The sequence below is a fragment of the Spea bombifrons genome, chromosome 3 (assembly GCF_027358695.1).
Source record: "Spea bombifrons isolate aSpeBom1 chromosome 3, aSpeBom1.2.pri, whole genome shotgun sequence".
Classification (NCBI taxonomy): domain Eukaryota; kingdom Metazoa; phylum Chordata; class Amphibia; order Anura; family Pelobatidae; genus Spea; species Spea bombifrons.
This window is the reverse complement of record NC_071089.1, coordinates 18,682,402-18,701,556: the sequence shown is the minus strand read 5'-3', so window position 1 is coordinate 18,701,556 and position 19,155 is coordinate 18,682,402. Positions and strand designations below refer to the sequence as shown.

The 19,155-nt window shown below is 37.7% G+C and overlaps 1 protein-coding gene across 1 annotated transcript in view; it reads right to left on the bottom strand.

The window, feature by feature from the left end:
- Window positions 1-19,155, bottom strand: part of MACROD2 (mono-ADP ribosylhydrolase 2) — a 773,797-nt gene that overhangs the window by 127,485 nt on the left and 627,157 nt on the right. Inside the window, exon 8 of the mRNA XM_053461358.1 lies at window positions 17,344-17,417. Within this exon, the coding sequence (XP_053317333.1) occupies window positions 17,344-17,417 (74 nt within the window). The remainder of the gene's footprint in view (window positions 1-17,343; window positions 17,418-19,155) is intronic.

Below are 19,155 nucleotides of genomic sequence, written 5' to 3'. Positions count from 1 at the left end.
TAATATTACATTAGAGTAAAATTAACAAATAAGTAATTATGTGTTTTCAAGGTGTTACACAGGAATAGATGTTTTACCTAATGTAAGCAAACAAATATGGTCTTCACAAGGCGCACGCACTTGAGAAAGCATTGATTGAAAAGTATGACTTCTTGTCTAGAATTCGCCTACATCGGCTATAAAAATTGTTTACAGCTAAAAATCAGTTTACAGTCTTTTTGACATCTTTATTTGTTTCTGTTTTTTTTTTCTACTGCAACAACAAAATAGCAAAAAAGTGTAAAAATATGTATTGTTTCAAGGTACATGCATTATCCATAAGAAATGGTCTTTGAGGATGTACTTTTACCTCCTTTGTTGAGAATGAGATAAGGGCAAACTATTAAAATATCTAAGAAGAGAGAAATATAAGTAAACAGATCCTCCCCTTGCTCTTTGACCTATATTTGAAGTGATATCTCTGTACGAGTCACAGTGGAAACTTTTGGTCATGCTGGGTGAGTCAAGGCGAGTTAATGGACTATGATGGAGGTTCCTGGTTAGCCCGTTCCCCGTGTGACAGACAGTTGTGAAGGTTATATGCATTTTATATGTTGAGACCTTGGGATGCTGGGTGCTAGAGGAAACTGTGATATCTGTCTAGCCCATGAAACAGCAAAGCTAGGGGGAAGGTGCCTTAACTGGGTGAGGAAGTAGGCTTAGGATAATGGAGCTAAGGGACATTGGTTAGGGGACTTTGGGAGGTGCTGTATAAATAGGTCCCTCCATTTTGTAATGGTCACTTTTAATCAGTTTTTCTTAACTGAATCTTCTCTCCTTCCTGTTATTAGTATGGGGATTTTCTCATCAGTGTCACAGTGGCAGGGCTGGTCAGTGTAAGGTGGGGGTGGAATAATGGTTAGTTAATAGGAAATAGTGTGTTTTTGGTTTCGAGCTGGTCTGTGGCTCAGAACCTGGTGTTGAAAAGGTGCATCTTGGTACGTCCTTTCCCAATTGGTTTCGTTATTGGGGTAAATGATGGTGTTATATGTATGGGAAGTGGGTGATTGGAAAATGATGGGGAAATGTATGCACTGTATTGCCTTTTGTGGCAATTCTGACAATGACTTTATCTTGTTAACAATTTGTTGGTGGATTTGTTTCCATACACATTAAATCTGTGGCCATTTTTTTACCTAAACAATTTGAGTCCATGTGTTTATTTGGTTGGGTGTTTGGAATCTGGGCCCACAAAATAGACGATTCCTCAATTCACAACAATCAGAACTAGAGCAATAGTGTGTGGCAAGACTTGAAAAAGTGGAGAGATATCTCGGTTCTGTGTGCTGCATGAAATAGGCAGGAGTGGCGATATTGTAATGAAGGTCGTATATATTATATGTGGATAAAAAAACAGTGACATCATAGGTCCAGTTACCTGCCACAAACCATGCAAATATGTGGTGCTACCAGGAAATCCACAAATCAAACACACCAAAGTCTCTCCTGAGCATCATTTTTCACATGACTTTCACAGATCAACAATGGATCATCTACCCGGTAGCAAATGCACACACATTTACCGGAAGAGGAGACCTAGCCTTAAAAGCTTGCAATTTACGCAATTCGGTCAGCCAATATAGGTATCATCTTTACCAAATGTATTTCCACAGCTGAGACATACTATTCTATACTTCTGTTTGAGGGTCAGTAGGTATGCAGTGTTTATATTTAATTATATCTTAAATACTGGTAAGAGCTGTAAATTATACATACATTCATATAATAATATATGTTTTCATATACACAGTAGGTGACAGCATCCTTTGGCATCCATATGAAACATTTGGTAAAACGAGTTTTGGTAAAAAGGCCACGAAAAACAAATCATGATGATTCAATGTATGCATTGAATTGATTACGGGTACAATATGATTATTAAAAGATTAGCTAGCAATACTACAATTTTATCCAAATTATAACTTCTGAGGTTACAGATTATGTACATATACATTAGAAAATTGAATGCGGAAAGCATCTAGTTGGGTTTACTTAATCTGTAAGGTTATGAGGAGGACTTTTTCTATGATTAAAGACTTATGTATTAGGTAAGGTAGGACATTTCCTCCCGAATTAAATGAGCTCTTTTGATGAAGAACTAAAGAAGCCTCACTTTGTGACCTGACGTTTGTTACTTAATCAGCATTAATAATGAGGAATTTTCTAAGCGGCCAAAATGATTATTACATTCTTCATAAACTTCTAGTCCTGGAAGCCCAAGATAGCAACATAATTAATATCCATGATAAATGACTAAGCTGAGTCTTTGTGTGTGTATTTTTTTCCCCTGTTCTCACAAAGGACATGAAAAGAAAGTATTAAGGATTTTCTGAGATGGCCACCCCCTTTCTCTTTAATATTGCTGGGAAAAGTGAGGTTAGTGAAGCACAAAATATAATAGACTATTTTCACTGTTTCATAAACCAGAAAAAAAGCCTTCCCATCAAACAATGCTGATATTGTACTGAGAAGACAGTCTGCTCCGGAGCAATAAAAAAGGGCTGAAATTTCAGTTCACTTCGAGGTGCATTTAAATAACAAAGCCAGATTGCAATATGTCTTTATCAACAACTGCCAGTCAGTAACTGGTTTGCCGTGGGCAAATAAATTAGTGTGGATTCATAGAATTGGTTCATCACAGCATAATTCTTTTGGAAACAAAAGTGCTGACAGGTAGAGGAGTTTTAAGAATGCTGCGGTGGCATTTGTTTTTATACCAAGAGTATATAAGAATTACGGTTCCACATTTAATGAGGTGGAACCAAGTCAAGGACACTGAGGCAGCGGATGAGTGTTCATTTTTAAAATGTTACAAGCGGAACTCTGTGGCTAAGCACCCGCCTTATGGCTACTGTAGTAATGGAATAGTAGACAGATTACCCAGTAAAGCTCTGGGGGTCCCAAACATTAGGGTCCCTAGAAGAGTGCCTAGTATCCCTAATGGAAAATGCAGCTCTGTCCCTTATAGGGGAATTACATTTCTTTGCACCAGGTATGGTAGGGTACTCGTATTGCTGTGGTCTAGCAGGAGCATGTACGCTTTAATGAAAAACTGCTAGCAATCCCAATAAACAGTCTAAGTCAGGGCATTATCCCAGTTGCCAGGACTCTTCTGTATTTGGTATCCAGTGCCCCTAAGCCCCCTGGGCTAATTAATTCCAGTTTTTAAGAAATGCAGACAAGTTTAACTTTTCAGTCGGTTAAGAGCCAAATGTTTTTAGTTAAAAAGAAATAAAAACCAAGAACAAGCGGGGAAGATGATTTAAGAAAACAACTCGCCTAACACAAAGACATACCTTACAGCACCTAGATAGTTCCACAACTAACAACACTCAAGTGCATACAAACAACATAACACACAATAGCACTCACACAATCCACAGACACACAGTAACACAAAAACTCACAGTCCATAGACACTCACAGAGAGCGTCATCATCTCTCCCAGCTGCTGGCTCTTCCTCTTTACAGGTCTGAAGGCCCAACTAGTATGGCAGAGGTGCCAGTGTTTCATCTTGACACAAAGCATATGATATGATGAGACGTGGACACCTTGTCCTCCAGGCAATTGCCAACATAAAATTTTATAAAAATTTTATATTTTGCATATACACATATATTTGTGTGAAGAGGAAAATGTTAATTGGAATTAATAAAGGATTTTCAGAACTCCTGGGACTACTTATTCTGATGATGAAGACACTGAGATTGATATATATATATATATATATATATATATATATATATATATACTGGATTTAAAATAGAGTCAATTAATTTGTCTGATATTGTTAATATTTTAACTTTTGGGCTTGACACTGGGTGGATACTCATTAATAACTACCTTGTTTCTGTGAAAATTATAATCTATTGGAAGCTATATTAGACACCAAGGCACCCTTTCCACCAAATGTGTTATTTTATTTCTCACATCTTCATATCCAGAACATAAGAAACAACCTTAAAACTTTGGTTCACATAAGATATGAGGGTCAGATAGAGGAGCATGATCTCTTTGCCTGTTTATTGGAGTGGGTAAAGGATGACAGTGTCCAAATACATTCATTAACAGCTCAGTACATTTTCTTTAGCCTAATCTGTTACGTGATAATGGCATTGTCATTCTGCTCTTTTTCTGCCCGTGTTAATGTAGCTGCAACAATTTATAGATATCTGGGAGGCTTGTGCATTTCCATAATGCAATAGTACCTTTCCTGTGACTTGTAGATCACTTGTATTTTACTAAGATATAGTTTAAGCATCCTCTCGCATTTCTTGCTTTCTCATATTACTATAATAATACCATATACTTGAGAGCCACGTACTCTTTGATATATGTGGGTCCATTGGCTCAGATGTGTAAATCTCTGCTAATGCATACACAGCCATCAGAACGCATTGCTCAAACTGGTCCATAAATAACAACTTCCATTATTATTTTATAAATCAGGTTGCCTTTTTTAAGTCATAAAACACATTATTGGTTGCTTTATAGTTTATGGAGAAAAAGGCTTTTTGGAAGCACGTGGTATAAACATGCAACTAAGAAATATATATTTTTCTAAATATCAAAAATGTGAGCAAATAGCAACATACTAAAAAGTTCAAAGATTTAGGGAAAAAAATCACAATTTAACACAGAAACCCTAGTGCTCAGATTAAAATCTAACACTTTTGAAGTCTTCTTTGTTTCATAGATATATATATTCACATTAGGCATGAGATAAAACATAATTGACAGAATCCTTACAGGGTCTTTCTTGATTGCTAACACGGTTAAAGAATGAAAAAAATATTAGGCTATTATAGGACATATTACGATATCAATCTTAGGACAAGGTTTTTTCCATTTCCTTCATCTCTCTTATATCTACAAAGCTGAAACTACAGCACACCGCTGTCCTGTTAATACCATCTGCCATAAATTTGTGGCGTATGCTTTTTCCTGAAGAAATAAATCTATCTAAAAGGACATTGAAGACGTGATTTCATCTTATCTTTGGTCATAGAGACATTTAGATATTCCTGGAAAAAACAAATATCTATTTGCTTCTGTTTTTTCTTTTACAGTCTATACGAAAAAGTGACATTCAGAGCTGGTTAACAGAGGTAATAGAATCAGAGGTAGGCAAAGCTTCTAGATGACATTAGCACCCATGACAAGGTTTGTGGAGGTCCTTATTGCTTTTTTGGGTACACAGTTACTGCTTATTTCCAGAAGACAGTCCCTTATAGTACTTGTTGATAGTCAACATATGGGACACTGAGAAAATGTGGGTAATTTCCCGCCAAAACAAGTGTAGAAATTCTCTAGACATTCCAAGTAACTCCAAACTGGTATAAACATAATCATATTGTATTCTTTACCACAAAATGGAACAGATAGGATCACAATAATATTAATATTTTCTTATCACCTTCTGTCCCTCACTGCTGTTGGTTGCTAGGTGTTAGGAGGAAATGTGAGATCTGTCATAGTATGTATTAATTGAGGGCACAGGTAGCTGAATATTCACACAACAGGAAAACAGTGTTCAAAAGCAGGAAATAGCAAAGCTATATTTGTTTATTGACTTCAAATTTGATACAAAATATGAGTTAAACGTATATATATTTTTTTACATTTCCTGAGAAATTGGAGGAAATGTATTCAAACATGATCAATGTTTTACTATTGTGACAGAACTATATAAAACTGCACTTGTATTCTATAAAGTAATAACTACTTTGGGAATGGCACTTGCCAATATACATATATATATATATATATATATATATATATATATGATCATTACTAGATAAAATTATTTAGGTGGGTTACATCTTCTTACATTTAATTGATGAAATAGTTATTTCTATATAAAGTAATGAAGAAGATATATTTAAATATATATATTTAAAACGAATATGTGCCTCGGCCACCCATTGGAGCCCTAAGCATTTGCTGGTATGGTCGTGCCACCTCTGCTGGAGGAATCGCCAGTGCCCTGGACTTTTTATTTTTATTTTACATCAAAATATTTCTGCTAAGGGTTTTTTTTTTTTTTTTTTTTTTTAAATAAACAATAATTGCCTGGGCTACAAAAACACACACAGGAGACAGCTTCATCAAGATTCAAGATATCTCCAATTTAGTTATCTTCATCCATATGATAAAAGAACATACATGAAAACATTACTAAGGATACCACAGAGTTAAAAACATGTTTCGGAGTATTTGTAAACCCCTAATGCGCTTTTACTCACTCCTTCATAGACCTTTGTAATTTACTCCAGGACTGTGGTCTGTGGCATTATGCTACATTATGAATGCACTTCCAACAGCCTCAGAGTAAAAAGATTTTCAAGGGAATACTTTGCAGGAAATTACGATATTTTCCAAGAGTCTACATTCACAAGGTTTAGAGGCCAAACTCAAGGCATTTCTTCATTGTTTGAATCTCTTTTGTGTTCTTTTCATAAGCATTTATCTTAATCTCTTTACTGTCACGGTGCCTAGTTAGCTACACCTGCACGGTGGAAAAAAAATCAATGCATAATTGGCAAAAATGCTGTTTTTGCAAATTGTATGTAATCCATTTTTACTATATAAATCTTGTTCAATTATTTCTTTTCGATGATAGTATTACTCTAATTTCTCTGGGAGATGTATTCAAACCAGTAGTTTGTATCATCATTACCTCTGTATGCCTTCCATTTATTTTTTTTCGTTACGTCAGAAAATGTACCCAGAATGATTCAAACGCCATTGATAAAATTAGAAAACATGGCGGAAATTCCCGCACATTCAGCCATAGATGGTGGAACATTCCAGGTGTGCATTCCTGGGGATTCAAGAGGGTGGGGCCAACAGGTAGAGATGGGGACAGTTGCATGTTGAAGGGGAAAGGGGTGGAGCCAAGTAGGAATAGGATGGAAGAAAGAAGTATATATCCTTTACTCCTATCCACTCTTTGTCCAGTTTCATCACTCCAGGCACCATAAGCCAAACAAAATCCACCTATGTCAAAATGAACATGTGAAGTTTATGAAGTTTACTGAAGCCTAATTGGAAAGTATCAAAGATGTTGTTTCTTGAGAGATGGGCCTCAAGTTGAATTAACACACATTTTCAATTATTTTTCCCAGAAAAGGAAGGTTGCAGACAGGCCTAAAGTTTGACATGCAGTCTGAGTCTAAGGAAGGCTTTTTTTTTTTTTTTGAAGAGAGAAGCAGTGAATACCTGACTGCCTCTGCCAGAAAGCTTAAAATGGGCCATGGTTGGATTTTCCAGCAGATCCAAAACATACATTAGAATACAAAAATGATTTATTGACCACTAAATCAAAGTCCTACCATGGCCATCCCTGTCCCCTGACTTGAACCCATTACAAAACCTTTGGGGTGAACTGAAGAGGAGAGTCCACCATAGAACAAAAAAACATTATGAAAGCAATAACAGGCTTTGCTGTAATAAATACCAGCTTCAGTTATATGTGTATATTTGCGGTGACATTTTGTATTTTCATTGTGAAGACACTTAGGAAATAGGCAGCCCATTCATACTGATGCTAGTACACTGGTTATCACAACATACTTGATCCACGAACATGTCTTTTTTTTATTTTATTAAGATGGGTAAGGAGACATCCCCAGAACAGCAAAGGGCACTAATCATATAGCCTTTGAACAGAGAGGGATCTTTAATAAACTGGTTTGGTTCTATCCAGACATAAAATCTGGAACCACCTTGTGGCAAAGACGCCTCAAAAAAGCACCGGTCATCTTCCACACGCATGTACATCAGCAAAACCAATACGCCAGATTGTTTCATCTTTATTTGCAGCATGTTCTGATACTGACCTGTGATACGGCATAAGTATGCCTGAAAATCAACAACATATTTTTTATGAATTCATTTTTTTTCTATTAGCTGCGAAATGGGAATCACTGGCACTCTTGTTACTATAATAAACAATGTATATTATATATAATTGCATCTCAAACTCTTCCTAGAATGTCAGTTAAAAAAAAAGAACAAGGTTAGTTACTTAATGTACACAGAAATGAATTTGCTTTGAAAATGGTTACCCTTTCAACAAAAAAAGCAATTAGCTGCTTACAATTCTCTATAAAATGTTTAATTTTCATCCACCAGCAATCCGGCTTTCTAAAAAGAAGATTACATATACAGGATTTACAGCATTTTCTTGCATATCCGTAAAAGCATTAAATATTTGCATTTTGATTGAACCCTATATATTATGCTCCAGCAAATTTAAATGATATTTATTATTTGTATAACCCATTCATTTTTGTTATATGAGTAGAATGTTCTTATTAGAAGAAATGATTTATTGACATTTTCCCCAGTATATATTTCAGCTAAATAATTCACTAAGAATTCTAAAAAGTTACTATTTTTCTGTAGTGGTAGGGGTTAACAATTTTTATTCCAAATATGATTTTTCATCTTCCCTATTTATATTCTACTGGGTTATACAGGAGTCCTGGTATCATGGTGGGTTATATTCATACTGAATGTCTTGTTAGCCCATCAATAAGGTGGAGTTTTTCACAGAGTCAAGACTATAAGTACCGCACATGCATAAACATACTTCTCATGCATACATTTCAAGGGCCCAAAACTGGACACCTTTGTGAGAGGGCATGGTTAGTAGAACCAGGGTCAGGATCTGTAACCTTAGCACCTTATATAACATGTCATATCCCACCACATACCTTAAGTGCGATGTGAAGAGACATTGTTGGAGCGGTGATTGAGGTCCCTGGTGCAAAAGCTGGTTAGGGAAGATCCTCTAATCTCCATAACTGGCCCATGACCCTCACTTGGACTGTATTGCTTAAATTGAGATTGTTGAGAGATATGCACACAACCAAGAAAATATATAAAAGGCTTTGTAGGCTAACATTTAGTAGGTACAGAAGACTTATTTTCAGCTGTATACAAGGCAACTGGAAAGTCAAGGCTACCAGAAAGCTTTTAGATGAGATTAAAAACCTTGTCTAACAGCAGGGGCATACCTAGAGTATTTGGTACTGTTGGTAACTGTTATCATTAAATACTGAGGCAGACATTGACGGTGGTACAGCATAACACCTATCACTTTATACTGAGGCACGCACTGACGGTGGTACAGCATAATCCCTACAACTATAAATTGAGCCAGACATTGACAATAATGCAGCATAAGCCAAACATTGATGTGGTGTAGGCTTACCACTTCAGTGTCTGGCTTAGTACATAGTAGGGATGCACCAAAATGAACATTCTGGACTGAAACCTATAAGTTTCAGCATTCACTTGGCCAAAACTGAAAATGACCCCCCACCCTTTAAAAAACAAAAACAAACAAAAAAAGTATTAAAAGTAAGTAACACACCAAAATTGCTAACAGCAGTCACGCTCCTATCATGCCCTGCCAGCACATGCTCCTCCCTATGCCATGCTATCCCCACCACACACACACACCCATGCTATCACACACACACACATTCACAAACATTCATTCACTCATTCATATACTCATATACATTTACTAATCCATATTTACTAACCCACTCTCACTGAATGTTTTCCTACCTTTCACCTGTCACTTTTCCCGCTACAGCTCCCTTTCCTCCTCCTCTTCATTCTTCCTCTTGGTTCTTCTTCGTCTGTGTCCTTCCGGTGCAGTGAGTGGGTGCGGCTTCAGTATTGTGCGCCGGGATATGACGTCAAACCCCAACTGAGCCTGCTCCTCTAGTGGCGGACATTACTGTCCGTCTCTGGAGGGGTACCGGCGTGCTGGCACCCCCCTGATGAGCGGCCCCCAGGGTGGACCCCCCCCTCGCTAGGTATGCTACTACTAACAGCTTTAAAGGCTAGTAAAGTGATGGAATTTAAACATGCACAGGATAGGCATGTGGCTATCTTGAATATAATCCAAAGCAAAAGAATGAATAAGGTGTGTCTAGATGGGCCAAATCTGCTTCTTATTTGCTGTCAAGTTCTGCGTTTCTATCCCACTATACCCTCTTTACAGCAGCATAATCGTGAGCACAGCAGTTGGGTTGACTTATTATTGAGAACAAAAGTGGTTTTGTTTGATGGAAAAGCCACCGCAAGGTAGTTCAACAGATGCTTTCTTCTGCCTTAAATATAATTCATCCAATGCATTTATTGAAATCATAAATCAAAGTGAATTAATAACACACATGTTTTTCATGGCACCCAACAGCTCCCTCCTACATCAACAGTAATGTTTAACACTGTGATTTTATACTAAATTCAGTTTAACCATCACTCACACAACTGTGTCATGTGATAGAGAAATCAATTCACACGTCATGGTTTCAATTGAAATGTTCGTACATTTAAAGCATTCTTATTGTTTGCTGTGTCATTCTGTGTCTAATGGAAAGACATATTTCTGCCTTCCCTGGAACATTGTATCACACTGAACTTATGAACTATTTTGGCAATATCATTTTAGTTGCTAAATGTCAAAATCATACATCTCCGAAATGACATGTCAGGACAGCAGCAATGAGCGCATTTTTTTTCCACCTTCATGAAAAATGCACTTTGATAGTAGACACCATATGCTGTAAATACTGAAGGCTTAGTCAGTAGACGTTTGATTGAGGCTTGTCTTTGTATACAGATCGTGGGGGCCTCAGAAGATAATCCCCACAGCTTTAAAAAATTGCAAAGGATCAGTAGCTGAAATCCTATCCTTATGCTAAGGATGGCTTGTTCTAAGCCACTCACTAATGACAGTGTAGCAGAGAAGCCCAATCTGTTTCCTGTATCACCATGAACAATATACAACATTTGCATCCCGCGTATGCATTGATATCTTTAAGAGCCAGTTTATGGAAAGAGAAACATCTCAACCAGACAAATGAATATTAAAAATGAAGACATCAGTTGCATGTGGGTTGTATAATTACCTCCATAACATTTACATTATAATAATTATAGCAGGAATAAATTAGTATCTATTACAGAAATACAAACAGCATGGGGTTTAATGTCATTTATTAAACTTCACTAGCCCATCTCCAGCAATAAAACAACAGAAAAAATAACCTATTCAAATAGATGGCATCAGGGATGTATTATGATTTTGTATTCAAATTAAGGTACAAGAAAAACATAGCCAATTCCTCCTATAGAAGGATGTTTAATCAACAACAGAAAGAGATGGAAATATTAACTTATGAGTCACATATAGTCCTGCTGATATTCTAAAGCAAACCAGGGACCCTTTTTGGGCTAAAATTCAGCTTTTACAAGGCTTAAGTGTTAAGCTTGGTCATGTCCCATTGATGCTGGGGTCTAATGCATACTGAGGACAACACTGGAATCCCTAAAGGTTCACCACGATGATACACATTACTGAGTCTGCTAGCAGCACAAAACCAAACCTAGACTCAACCATGTTTACAATATTGATGGGAGACTAATATAAAAGCAGTTACGGGGGCATCAGTGGTGACAGTTCTAAAGGAATATGTTTTAGGAATACCGTTTCCAGCAAACCATCAAGGTGACTTATTCTCTCTGGAAAGTAAATGTATGAAAGGCTGACATGCTCTGCATAGTTCAAAAGCAGCATCATTACATCACTGTTACAAAAAATCCATAAAAAATATTGCTTCTACAAGGTTTTGTTCTATGCTAAATGTACAGCAAATTGCGTGTATATACACATGTTTTATGTGACCTTGAGAAAGCTGCTTTATCATCATGGAAAATAATGCACCAAAGTTAATTGGTGTAATCCATATGGTAGGGATATGGTCCTGTCAAACCAGAGATAAGGATTCTGCCATCTCTGTAGAAAAAGCATTAACTCAACAAGAGGTTCTTTGCTTTGCTTAGTCACATCACAGGCTAAAGAACATGTTTGAACTATACAAAAAATGCAAAGTATCCCTAAGCATGCACACCGCACCCTAAAATAAAAAGATAAATAATATAAAAAATAATATCATTATGGAGACTATATGACGCATGGTCAAAATTGGGACATTGAACAAAGCCAGAGAATGAAGGGCATGGGTTAATAGACTCAGCAGCAACCATGAATTAATACATACTGCCCCCTATGCATATATTGCCTGTACGCATATGTTAACCGGAATACAATAATAATGCTAAAGACTACGGGGTTATGTCCATGCATTCTCTCCTGGGTGTTAATCAAAATTAGTCACAAACTTTTTTTTTTTGTTTGTTTTAATTTATTCTGTCCTTATACATGGATATTTCTCGAAATCTGCATTATTGAATGCCCTGAGGACTAGAGGTTGGGAATCTCTGTTTTACAAAACATAAGCAGAATGTAGAATGTCTTGTAATTAAGAGCTGCACACAAAAAATAAATCCATTTCTCTTTCTATTAAACAAACAATATGAATATTAAATGAATAACTTTTTTATTCATGTGGGTAAAACAATAACAATATGCGGACACAAATATGCACTTTTATTTATTTTTTATTGAACCTTCGAGGTCAGTGACTCCGCTTGAGAAAAAAAAAAAAATTGACAGGTGCCAAAACGTGCCATAAGGCCACGGTGGACACCAGGTCCCCATATTCGTTTACTTTAGGGGTCAAATTCCACAAGGGTTATGCAACACCTTCCTTCGGATCTTCTTGGTCCCCCCCCCGCAAGGGTTGGAACCACTGAAACAATTGATATAGGAGGGTGGTGCTAAAAAGAGCTACCTAACTCCCCGCCGGAAAAAAACAGGCCTTTTCAGGGGACAAAAAAAGCCAGAGAACCAAGCTTTCCCTCTCTCAAAGGCACTCACTTGATCTTAGCCAAAAGGCTGAAAAGTGACAAATATGCATTTAAGGTAAGGGCTATTTGTGACTGTGAGTGCCAGGGCTGGATTGGAAATACCAATAACAAAAGTTATGGTGGGTAACGGTGATGGAAAACCCTTCCACTTAAAATTAAGGGGGTAGTAGAAGCATTAAACACTAATCTACATCCACCAGAAGGCTTGTTTGTCCCTCAGAAATCTTGTGGTACTGTCACAACCACAAAGGATTCTGGGAAGGCACATGAAAATAAGGTGAACAATGATTGCCTTTCACCTTTACACATGGATCCCTTGAGAGCAAATGTCCGCTGTATTACAGCCTTTAGACATAACTCGAGAAAGAGGTGCAGTATCCAGATCACCGCTCATCAACAGCTGTTTCATCCTTAATGGGACTGATCAGCATGAGGCTGTGATACTGGCTTAATACTTAAGGCTTGTAGAAGCACAAGAAATACCAATAACAAACGTTTTGGTGGGGTAAAGGTGATAGAAAACCCTTCCACTTAAAATTAAGGAGGTAGAAAAAGCATTATTAAACACCAATCTACATCCACTCTACTGGACTGGGAATGACTAATCAGCCATGGCACTTTAATGCCAGCAGCCGCCAAGTGACAAATACATGACTGCATGTTACTTTTCCCATACTCTTGCCACATGGGATGGTGCGTATCCCTCTGGCAGTCGCACACTGCATATCCCAATGCCACTGAAACAGCAGTATCGCTAAATATGCAGCCCTACCAGCCACTGGGGATTTGTCTGGTGTGCAAGATGGCCAGTCCGGACCTGATGGGTGCCACACATCAGAAAGTAAAAAACTAGCAATCCTGCGTAGAATAAGGGTGTTAATACATAAGTACATTATTACAGGGCCATTTTAGTATATTCACCCATGGCTATCTTTGGTGTATTATCTAATGGTCGACATTATGTTACTTCTCTCCGGTAGAAAAAAATATAATGTTCCTGTGTGGTATAAATTGTATGGGTTTGTGGCACTCTTTATCTTCCTCGCAGTTTAATAACAGCCAGACATCAAAGCTACAGTTCTGTCCCCACGGTATCTTTCTTATCAGCTTTGTAAAATGACTTGTCTTTTGGGATGTTAACTGTATGTTGGGATGTTAGGCTTAAGGGGCCATATGAAATCACTTTGAGACTAACTTGTATATAAAATCCAGAGTAAAATAATTATATCCATTTCGCTAATGTTGAAAGACACATTTTTTTTCCCCATGTGAATTACAAGATGAAAGTAGGCCCACTGCTGCTTTAGGTTAGAACAGTGGAATAATTAGTGTCTGAAACAGAAGGGTGATTATGCTAGCCATTCTGGATGAGACAGAAAAAGGGTATGTACAAAACCTGTAGACAAGCTCAAATATAGACTTTATTTCACTGATGTCTGGCAGACAACCCACATCATATAGTTCAATGCGTTCCATGTTGCTGCATTGACCAGCATTATCCATGAAAAAACAACTTATTTCTTCCTTTGGTTTCCAGTACCACTTATATGCAGATGACACCTTAATCTATATTTCTGCTCTTGACCTTGCCACCTCTCTTCTAACTCACCTGGCTGTCTATCAGGAATTTCCTCAATGGATTGCATCCCGTTACCTAAAGCTCAATGTCTCTAAGACCGAACTCATGGTAATCCCGCCATCTGCTCTGTCCACTTTTCCTGACATCTCTATTACCGTTGACAACTCCACTATCCAACCAACAGACCAGGTTCGCTGCCTTGGTGTCACCCTTGACTCTGCTCTCGCCTTCATCCCTCACATCCAGTCCCTCACCAAATCCTGCCGCCTCCACCTGAAAAACATCTCCCGAATCCGCCCTTTCCTCACGCAAGACACCACCAAATTACTAATCCACTCCCTTGTGATATCCCATCTGGATTATTGCAACTCCCTACTAACCGGTCTCCCCCTCTCCCGCCTTTCACCGCTTCAATCCATCCTCAACACTGCAGATTATTTTTTCTCTGTCACCGTTCCTCATCCGCTTCTCCACTATGCCAATCACTTCATTGGCTCCCCATACCCTTCAGAATCAAATTTAAACTTCTGACCCTGGCCTATAGAGCCCTCAACAACTCTGCACCCCCTTATATCTCTATCCTCCTATCCAAATACACCCCTACCCGCCCCCTTTGCTCCTCTTACAACCTGCAGCTATCTTCTACTGTTGTTACTTCTTCCCACTCCCGTATTTGGGATTTCACCCACACGCAGACTTTCTGCCTCATACGCAACTTTCAAAACCTCTCTGAAAACCCACCTGCTCAGGGAAGCGTACAACATTCCTTCCCATTACTACCAACCATCATCATAATCGATCCATCTGAACAATCAACAGCTTCAAAGCATCATCGGAACCAGATCAACTCATCCCCATACAAGCAGTCCTCTCCTATTGTCTCACTTCCCCCTCAACCATGGACTAGATTGTAAGCTCACAAGAGCAGGGCTCTTCTCCTTTGCACCAGTTTGTTATTGTATGTGTTTCTAAATTGTTCTACTGACTGTAACAACGCTGCCGAATCTGCTGGCGCTTTATAAATAAATGTAATGTAACGTCTAAAGGACCAGATCGGGAAGCAAAATAGGCTCTGGGACTTTAAGGTCAGCAGCCCATACATCTGCTGGGCACATTACCGCATGCAATGTTTTTACATCGGCCTAGATATACTAGAGGAGCTTGCAGTATGCTACTTCAACTTTGCAACTGCATGCTCCATTATTACATCGCCAGCCTGTTCGGCTAATATCAGTCTTTTGGGAAAGGCTGTAGTACTTGCATTATTTTCAAGTACAAGCCTGTGCTTTTGGAAGCAGTCAGTTTTGTCAAAGGAGATTCTTCCATAAAATATGTTCACTGTTTTAGTAGGCAAAAGGGACCTGATGTACAAAGCACTATTTTTTAGCATCATTTTCTCTCTAAAATAATTTTACAAATTAAACATTTTTATCGTAACCTTTACCTAGCAACAGAGGTTACCACTTGTGGTGTGAACAGCATACATTTGTATATAAATATAAATATATTTCCTGGTTTTGCAGTAAATTGCACTTTACTGTTTTGTGGTTTTGGCTGCAATGTAAAAGCTGCTGCATTGGCTCTGCACAGCAATTAGAAGAACAGCATGCATTTGGCTCTGCCAAAGGTCGGCAGAGAGCACAACTAGTATATTCACATATAAATTAGGATTAAACAAACGTAAAACCCTCTCTCACTGCCCACCTCTCCCTAAACATCACATCATATACAACATTATGGTCCTATCCCAACATAATTCATATCAAAGCATCCATTTATAAACCTCCATTATAGATCCCACAAATAGTCCACTAGGATTGGTCCTTCTTTTTAAGCACTGCCCTAGCCTCATAGATGTAGAGACTAGACTAAGGAGCTGATCAGCAGCCCCGCTACATAGCAGAAAAGGATTTCTTTTCTACAGTGTAGAGGACCTTAAAGTGCCAACACTTGAGAGGTACTTAGATGGCATCCTGCATCCACGTATGTGGAAATCTAAACATAACCATTCAAATCTTTGCATTTCTAAAGTTTCCCTACTTTTTTGTGCTCAGGAGCATGATTAGTAAACCCATGTATCATTCACCATTCATCATGCCACAAAGATAATGTCATGTCCTTCAAAACAGACTTCTCTATTAAGACAGGAAAGAAAAATGGATGTGTAAAACAGGCACACAAATAGGTTTTAATGTTTCAAGGAGAGTTAAGTTGGTTTATGACGGCATTGATGGATTCAGTCACTATAATCTGTGTTATGGAACCAGAATACAAGGGGGTTTACAAGGTACAAATGAACAATAGGTGTAGAAGACTGATTGCGAGTAAACACTCAACCTTAGGTACATCCAGGGATTGAACCCATTGCTACACAATATAAAAATGACAAACATGTCTCACGTACACTGTGTGCTTAGACACAATGCTCTACAAAATATATAAAATCTCATATTATTTTAATGATTTCATTTTCTTCATGAACACGCAACAATAATATAAATAGCAATAAAATGCACTATAAATGTTGACAGTGATTGTAAATGCATATACAATATTAAAAATAAATAAGGCAAATTAAAAAAAAAAATATATATATGTGTGTGTGTGTGTGTGTGTGTGTGTGTGTGTGTGTGTGTGTGTGTGTGTGTGTGTGTGTGTGTGTGTGTGTGTGTGTGTGTGTGTGTGTGTGTGTGTGTGTGTGTGTGTGTGTGTGTGTGTGTGTGTGTGTGTGGAGAGCGTTTAAATCTGCACTCTTTAAACGGCTCTCGTTTTTTGTCTTATTTTTTTTGGTGAATCTTCCGCACCCCTCTGTGTTTTTGAGGTTCATCAACATCTGTATTTATCTGGCTATTCACTGCACCACTCTTCATTATATATAATAATTATATATATATATATATATATATATGATTAATAAATGTATTCATACCTCATCGTGGTTTTTCTTCAGCCACTCTTTGCATTTATTCAGGGCAATAACTGCTGCTGGTTCATTTGGGAAACCTAGAATATTAATAACAAAATTCCAGGACATTAGTAAAAGCATGAATATACATTCTAAATAATATATTCAGACCTTGTAATGAAAAATAATACATTTTCCAATTTTTATTAACAGACTCCGAGCATTTGCTGATCCCAAGAAAACGATGCGTGCATAATTCTATTGTCTTTCTGGGAGTAGATAATTCTTCTTCCAGCTAAGTTTGTCCTACTTTACACAATAAGCATTCCTTTAAAGGATAACTACAATGGACTAAAATGCCTTTTACTGACTTGTTTATTTATTTAGGTCACCAAAGTGAGGAGTAGGGAGTGGAAAATGTACCAACAGATGCTTAGACAATGGTGACCATATTTCATGCAAGAAGTTTCATATGAGCTTTCAGGGTAGCATTAATTAAATTGAAATTATTCCCCTTTAATTTTTCACGCTGTCTCCCATGATCTCATTTGGCTGGCTCAGATGAATACCCTTGTATTTTCAAAGCCGAAAAGGAGAACCACTGAGCACCATACACACGATTAGCGAAAGGGGTATTAAAACAAATCCTTTAAATTGCTCTTGTTGAATCAGGAGAGGACAGAGGCTATTAAAAGTATATACTGTCACAATAAGGACACATACAAAATAACGAGAAAGTAAAGGTCATAAATACTTAATGGAGACAGGTCACTTATAGTTCAAAACTAATGCAAATTAGGTAAACAGAGCTCTCTAAAGAACATATGTATTATGTATTAAACAGGAAGCAGAAGTGTAAATTAAATAACATAGTGAGAATAACATAATATCCACTAACAGCTGCCAAACTGCTATTATGGAAGCAAATAAAAAAACATATAACAACACTTACTTTAGAGCATTGTTACAGAACAGCTGTCAAGCCAAAATCATTGCATCATTTTCTAATACAAGCAATTGTAACAATGGATATAGCGGTAGCTACATGATAAAATGCAGTCAGATGAAAAAAGTTAAACATTATTTTTTGCAGACAACAATGTATTTTTACTCTGTTAAGATACATAAGCCAAGAATATATATGGATTGAGAAGAGTATAAAATCATATAAATACATTAGGGTTCATTCTCTAAAGGCAGAGCGGGCAGGTGGGCCTGAAGGAGAGTTGAGGGTTCACAATGCATTATAATTGGCCATCCCTGGCTAATTTGTCTGCAAGAAAAGCTGTGCTGGACATTCACAATGCATAGTCCAGTTGGGTGACTTTCATGAAATTCCAATGACTTACATTTGGTTTCAACAGGGTCATCCAAGCTATTCTTGGAGAAGAAGGTCATTGGGGTTAGCCCTTTATAATTCCCCTTTTAGTGAATAAATCCCACTGTGCTGTAAAATGTACACGTCTAGCAAGAAGTGATTCAGAAGACCCTAACCTTCATTGCAATGGTGCTATGTGACAGTGGGTCAGTGTTCTAATTTAGTTTACTATGCAGTTCCCTATAAACTATGGACTGATGATGCATTAGTTACCAGCAATTTCACACTGTAGTGGCAACGCGGTATAACACGCGGTTTGTACATGGGGATCATGGGCCAGTTTGGGAGGTCCCCTGATCTCCTCTGGCCCATGGAACTGTAAAATCTATTGTAGCAGTGGCCTCTATTGCAGGTAATGTGGCTTCCATGTGATGCTGGTGAAGCTAAGCAGCTTGAGAAGGCTCAAGGAAGGTGGGCAATTACCGTCCTCACTTCCAGAGCCAGTGACATCCTGTTTT